This window comes from Daucus carota, chromosome 3, assembly GCF_001625215.2.
Source record: "Daucus carota subsp. sativus chromosome 3, DH1 v3.0, whole genome shotgun sequence".
NCBI classification, from domain to species: Eukaryota; Viridiplantae; Streptophyta; class Magnoliopsida; order Apiales; family Apiaceae; genus Daucus; species Daucus carota.
The window spans coordinates 47,721,835-47,729,017 of NC_030383.2; the positions used below are offsets into that span (position 1 = coordinate 47,721,835).

The 7,183-nt window shown below is 36.8% G+C and overlaps 1 protein-coding gene across 1 annotated transcript; it reads left to right on the plus strand.

Annotated features, from left to right (window-relative positions):
* Positions 1-986: 986 nt before the first annotated feature.
* On the plus strand, positions 987-7,027 carry LOC108213135 (thioredoxin H2). Its single transcript, XM_017384878.2, has 3 exons — positions 987-1,233; positions 1,328-1,450; positions 6,742-7,027. Exons 1-3 carry the CDS (start codon positions 1,084-1,086, stop codon positions 6,889-6,891), a joined length of 423 nt encoding a protein of 140 aa, XP_017240367.1. The 5' UTR covers positions 987-1,083; the 3' UTR covers positions 6,892-7,027.
* Positions 7,028-7,183: the final 156 nt, after the last annotated feature.

Genomic DNA, 7,183 nt, shown 5'->3' on the forward strand with positions numbered 1-7,183 from the left:
TGAAATTATATTTAGTTGTTCTGAGTTTTTATGTAAGTGGACACTATAAGGAATTGAAGGTTGTCATTTCTTTGAGTGGTTCGAAAAGGATTTTAATCCTAAAATCTTCGAAGTCATTACCCACCGAAATCAGAGGAGGATTTTTTTGAAGGAGAAGATGGAATTTCTTGAAGAAAATTTAGCAGAAATAATTGAAAAGAAAAAGGTTTTTAAAGAAGAGAAGAAGTTGTTATGAGATATCGAGGGTGGAAGCTGAGAAGAACAAGTTGAAGAAACAAATAGGACTTTATTTGTGTGTTGTAGCTGCTATGTTCTTTGTTATGCTAGTAAAAACGTAGTAGTTGTATGCACTAAATGTGGCTGCAGAGTGGTGGCTAGGTGTCAATTTAATGTATGAAATGATGCGTAATGAATGAAAAGGCTAGTGCTCTAAATTTGTTATAATCAAATACAACGACCGTAAAACATATAATGAAATGAAAACATGTAATATCCGCGGAATGAGAATTCGCCTTTCCGCGGATAATATTCGCAGAATGACACTTTTCCGGTCTACGGATATTAATAACGGATCCATTAAAAATAAGATTGAATCTGAACACTTAAAATATAGATCCAACGGCCCCGTACAGTGTGTTAGATAAGTCCTCCCTGACACGAACATGACCCAAAATTAATATAGCACAACTCCATATAATTTGAGAAAAATATTAAAGTAAATTTTGATTCTATCGATCACTCTTTTTAATAACTATGTATAGAATTCAATTTATAAAATATTTCAATATATAAGATTATAAATCATGTGTCTTGATTGTTATTGATTTATTCATTTGTTATTACTATCTCTTTTAAAAAGATAACATAAATTTTAACAAACAAAATGAAATTATATTTTCTGTTATTTTCATCTTTATGAAATAATTATAACTGAATAAATATTATTATTATTATTATTAAAAATGTAAAAAGGAATGAGTAGCGGTGGACATACGATTCACACAAGAAGACCAGTGAAAGACCAAAGTTGTATACTTTATTATTCGTGAGTTGTCTTGGGATTCTTCAACTAAAATTCTTGGTATGGGTGGATTTCTTTCATCACTACTCGGCGGCGATGCCGCCACCGCTGCTGAATATCCGCCGTCGACAGAGCCATCCCGAGTCTTGGAATTTCACTCTGCTGACCGATGGAGACTCCACTTCAACTCTGCCAAACAATCTCCTAAACTGGTCTCTTTCAATTCTACTTGCAAAATATATAGCATCTACAAGTAGATCTGATTATTGTTTCATTAAATTGATCTCTCTCTCTCTCTCTCTCCAGATGGTTATTGATTTCTCAGCTAAATGGTGTGGACCTTGCAAGATGATGGAGCCAGCACTTCGAGGCATGGCTGATAAGTACCCCAACGTTGATTTCATCAAAATTGACGTCGACGAATTATCTGTAAGCCTTATCATAATTAGTCTCTTATTTGTAATTGAATCGGTGTTTGATAATCTGTATAGATCTGTATTCTGTAATGATTTTGATTGGATATTTGATAAAGCTTTGATCTCACCACTATACTAAGATCAAGCTTTAATGGAGATTTTGTAACAAACTATAACAGAATGAATGTTTAACAGAAAGAGAGAGAGAGAACAGAAGGAGAGAGATGAGGAGAAAGATTGATTTTCATCATTTCATTCATATCAAACTTTGACAGCCAATTCTCAGTTTTATACAAAGCTTGTCCACTAACAAACTTCTAACAGAATTTTAAACTAACAGAGTTTTAAATGGTTGGAATTTACTAAAGTACCCTCAAGCATATAGCCTTGCTATAACATATCTCCCTGCTCCTTTAAGACTTGTCCTCAAGGCTTAGTAGTAAGGAAAGTCTGGGAATTTCTCCACAAAAACAGATGCCACCTCCCAAGTAGCCTCACTGACTGGTAATCCTTCCCATTGGACCAAGAACTGAACTTCAACAGCATTATGGACTTTCTGAACTCTCCTGTCCAAGATAGCTTGAGGCATCTTAAATGCAGTTGCAGACTTCTTCATTGTAGGCAAGGTGATTGTCAAAGGAAGATCACCATGGAAAGCTTTGAGTTGTGAAACATGGAAGACATCATGTATACCAGCAGAAGAAGGCAACTGTAATTTGTAAGCCACCTTTCCAATCTTAGAAATGATCTGAAATGGACCATAAAATTTTGCAGAAAGCTTATGATTAGCCCTGTAGTGCACAGACTGCTGTCTATAGGGCTGAAGCTTTAGCCATACCCAATCATTCACAGCAAAATTCCTGTCAGACCTATTCTTATCAGCTTGACTCTTCATTCTTTGCTGAGCCTTAATCAAGTGACTCTTAAGATCACTCAAGACTTGCTCTCTTCTTTGCAGACTCCTATCAACCTCATCATTTATGACTTCCCCAGGTAAATAAGGCAAATGCAGTGGAGGAGGCTGACCATAAACTACTTCATAAGGTGTCATGTTGATTCCAGTGTGAAAGTGAGTATTATACCACCATTCAGACAATGGTAACCAAGAGCTCCACTCCTTCTCATTGCTGCTACACATACATCTTAAGTAGTTCTCAAGGCATCTATTAACCACTTCTGTTTGGCCATCAGTAGCAGGGTGGTAAGCAGAAGAGAGTAAGAAATCAGTACCATGAATAGAAAAAAGACTTTGCCAGAAGGTGCTGAGAAAAATGCTATCTCTGTCACTCACTATAGACTTAGGCCATCCATGCAATTTAAAAACATTATCCAGATAGGCCTGAGCTACTCCAACTGCAGTATAAGGGTGAGCCAATGCTATAAAGTGAGCATACTTGCTCAATCTGTCCACCACCACAAATATGACAGATTTACCTTGTGATTTAGGTAGACCAGTTATGAAATCCATAGAAATATCTGTCCACACTTCATCTGGAATTGGTAAAGGCTGAAGTAGGCCAGGATAAGCAGACAAATCAGCCTTATTTCTTTGACAGATCTGACAATTTTGAATAAATTGTTTTACATGAGCAGTCATACCCTTCCAGTAAAACAATTGCTTGAGTCTTTTCAAAGTCAAATCCCTTCCTGAGTGTCCCCCTTCAGCAGAGGAGTGATGCCAGTTAATAAGTTGTTTTTGAATGGCTCCTGCAGCACCAACCACAATCTTATTACCCCTTCTTAATATATCATCCACAAAAGAAAAGTGTGCCACAGGCTCATTGTTCTGAAAAGCCTGTAAAATTTTCTCAAGCCCTGGATCTCCCTTGTAGCTCTCCTTAATCAATTCTTTCACATTAGAAGTTACTACAGAAATAGCCAAATACAGAATATCAGCTCCCTTTGCTCTTGATAATGCATCTGCAGCTAAATTCTCTTTACCATGCTTATACTGGATCTCATAATCAAAACCAAGTAATTTTGACAACCAAAATTGTTGGAAAGGAGTTGACACTTTCTGCTGTAATAGCCATTTCAGGCTTTTCTGATCAGTTTTTATGATAAAATGGCCACCAGACAAGTACTGCTCCCATTTTTGAACTGAAAACACTATAGCTAGTAACTCTTTCTCATATACTGAAAGTTTCTGCCATTTGGGCCCCAATGCCCTACTGATAAAAGCCAAGGGATGATTCTTTTGCATTAATACAGCTCCAATTCCTTTCTTGGATGCATCTGTTTCTATAACAAAAGTCTCTTCAAAATCTGGAACAGCCAAAACTGGTGCAGAAGTCAGAGCCCTTTTTAATTTTTCAAAAGCACTTTGAGCTTCTGCATTCCACTTAAAAGCTCCCACTTTAAGCAATTCAGTTAAAGGCTTGCTAATTAAAGCATAATCCCTTACAAACTTCCTGTAATAGCCAGCCAATCCCAAAAAACCCCTCAATTCTTTGACATTACTTGGAATTTGCCAGCTATTAATAGCAGACAATTTCTGGGGATCAGTCTCAATTCCATTCTCTGAGATAAAATGCCCTAGATACTCAATCTTATTGACAGCAAAGAAACACTTGCTAGGCTTAATGTGCATATCATTTTCAGCCATCAATTTTAACACTGCTTCTAAATGGAACCAGTGCTCTTGAATATTCTTACTATACACCAACACATCATCAAAAAATACCAAAACACATTTCCTTAATAGTGGCCTGAAAACAGCATTCATCCAACCTTGAAAAGATGCAGGTGCATTGGTTAACCCAAAAGGCATAACCAAGAATTCATAGTGTCCAGTGTGTGTCTTAAAAGCAGTTTTAAACACATCTTCAGGATGCAGCCTCAGTTGATGATATCCTGACCTGAGATCAAGTTTACTAAAAATTTTTGCACCTGATAGTTCATCAATGAGTTCATCAATCACAGGTATAGGAAATTTATCCTTGATAGTTTTCCTATTAAGTTCCCTGTAATCTATGCACAACCTCCAAGTGCCATCCTTCTTTCCTACTAACACAACTGGAGAAGCAAATGGTGAAGAACTATCTTGGATAATACCTCTTTCCATCATTTCTTGGATCAGCTGCTCAATGATATCCCTCTGCTTTAAAGGATACCTGTATGGTCTGATATTTACTGGTCCTTCACCTGCTTGCAGAGGTATTTTGTGGTCAAATACTCCTCTACTAGGTGGCAAATCTTTAGGTTCTTCAAAAACAGATGCATATGCCTGCTTTAAGTGCTGAAATTCCTTACAGTCCTCCAAAGAATTAACTTCTTGTCCAACTGAATTTGCTTCAATGTTGCTTAAAAGTGTTGGAGACAGTGATTTAACCTGGATAAGGCAACAGTGAGCAGCATTCTGTATGAGCTTAATTGAAGGTTGACCTTCCAGCACCTTAATTTTCTTCTGAGGAACACCTTTTAAAGATACCTGTTCATCATCAAGAATAAACTCCATTTTTAATTTCTTAAAATCCCAATAAACTGGCCCCAATGTTGATAGCCACTGTATTCCCAAAACCATATCACAGCTTCCTAGAGGAATTAACATCACTTCAGTTGTGAATTCCTTGCCATTCATAGCCCAACAAAATGCTTTACACACATTTTTGCAAACAATGTGATTGCCATCTGCTACAGTAATTGCTTGTGCTGATATTTCTTCAGTCTGGCATCCTAATTGTTTTGCAAAATTTATATCCAAGAAGTTGTGTGTACTACCAGAATCAACCAAAATGTGTATTTGTTTCCCTACAGACATGCCTTTTAATCTCATAGTCTGAAAGTTCTGATTGCCTGCTAAAGCATTTACTGAAATCACTGGCTCAGTACCATCATTGAGTTCATACAAATTCTCAGTATCTTCTTTCTTATCCATGTCTGAATGCAACAACTCCCCAGGCACTTCCACTGTGAATAATTGAGGCTCTTTAAACTTGCACTTGTGACCTTTTTCATAAATCTGATCACAGTAATAGCACAAGCCTTTTGCTATTTTTTCAGCTCTAACATCAGCAGGAATAAACCTAAAATTCCTATTTCCTCTTGCAACATTCAGGTCCTGATTAGTTTTGGGAGTTGGCAACAAAGGTGGAGCTGTGTTAGCAAGCAATGGAACAGATTGAGTCTTAGCAGAAGACTGACTCATCACAGGCTTACCAAATCTGTATGAAACATTTAGTGCTTCCTCTTTCAATCTAGCATAATCAATTGCCTCTGCAATAGACACTGGTTTGAAAGCTTTAACAAAAGGTTTCACAGAAGCTTTCAATCCTCCAATGAAACTATCCAGAACATAAGCATCTGGTAACACATGATTATGCTGTAACATCAATGACCTAATATTCTCAAAATCATCAATGTAATCTTCTAATTGTCCAGTTTGTTGTAGTTTATTAAATTGTTCCACAACTTTACTAGCTCCATCATCTCGAAACCTAGCCACTAGATCAATGATGAAATCATCCCATTCCACTCCTCTTCTAGCAGCTAAATAACTAGTAATCCAGGTCTCTGCTTTATCTATCATATACAGAGATGCTAGGTCGACTTTCTGGTCATTAGCTATTTTACACAGCTCAAAATATCGACTACATTTCTTAATCCACATTCGAGGATTACTTCCATCAAATTTAGGAAAATCAAGCTTTGGAGTAAACTTAAATGATCGAGTAGAATTTGCATCAAAAACCTGATCGTGATTATGATTATCTCCGCCGTGTTGGTGAGATGGACCTAATCCTTTCAGTTGTGTTCTCATCTCCTCAAAAGACTGCATCAAGCGGCCTAAAGTATCTTCCACACGTTTATTCTGCAAATCGTATTTCTGATTATAAGCTTCCAGTCTCTTCTCCATCGTCTTAACATGATCCTCCATTGATGAAGCTTTCCGTGTTCTAGCCAGCGTACAATTGAATCGATCGCGAAAACAGTAAGCGTTGTTAGATCGAAAGCTCTGATACCAATGATAAAGTTTTGATCTCACCACTATACTAAGATCAAGCTTTAATGGAGATTTTGTAACAAACTATAACAGAATGAATGTTTAACAGAAAGAGAGAGAGAGAACAGAAGGAGAGAGATGAGGAGAAAGATTGATTTTCATCATTTCATTCATATCAAACTTTGACAGCCAATTCTCAGTTTTATACAAAGCTTGTCCACTAACAAACTTCTAACAGAATTTTAAACTAACAGAGTTTTAAATGGTTGGAATTTACTAAAGTACCCTCAAGCATATAGCCTTGCTATAACAATATTCTGGACAACTAGATATAAGATAATGGTAAAATTGTGAAAATTCAGGACGTGGCACGAGAATTTGGAGTGCAAGCAATGCCAACACTAGTGTTGATGAAACAGGGGAAGGAGATTGAGAGGATCATTGGTGCCAAAACTGCTGAGCTTGAATCCAAAATCAATAAGCACAGGGAATTACCCAAATTTGCTGCCTAGACTTTTACCCTCTTTATACGATCACTGTAACCCAAATTTGCTCGCTTGTTTCCTCATGCAATTGTATTGTTAGTGCCAAACTTCTGTACTTTAATAAGATCATGACATGTGAAGATACTCTCTTATTTTTGGCTAATTCTTTGTTTCTCATGATAATACTGTTATAGGAATGCAGGACTTCGGCACATCGAAATATTGAGGTTGCAGGTTTCAAATATCAGTATATATATAATTGACATCAATATGTAATGTGAAAAAAGATATTTAGCTAGGCCACTAGGGCTGATTTTTT

What these genes read in the sequence shown, in the direction of transcription:
- LOC108213135 (XM_017384878.2), top strand. Translation starts at nt 1,084, where the DNA reads ATGGGTGGATTTCTTTCATCACTACTCGGCGGCGATGCCGCCACCGCT. An exon ending in CCAAACAATCTCCTAAACTG is followed by an intron (nt 1,234 to 1,327) that starts GTCTCTTTCAAT and finishes CTCTCTCTCCAG; the next exon opens with ATGGTTATTGATTTCTCAGC. An exon ending in TTGACGTCGACGAATTATCT is followed by an intron (nt 1,451 to 6,741) that starts GTAAGCCTTATC and finishes GTGAAAATTCAG; the next exon opens with GACGTGGCACGAGAATTTGG.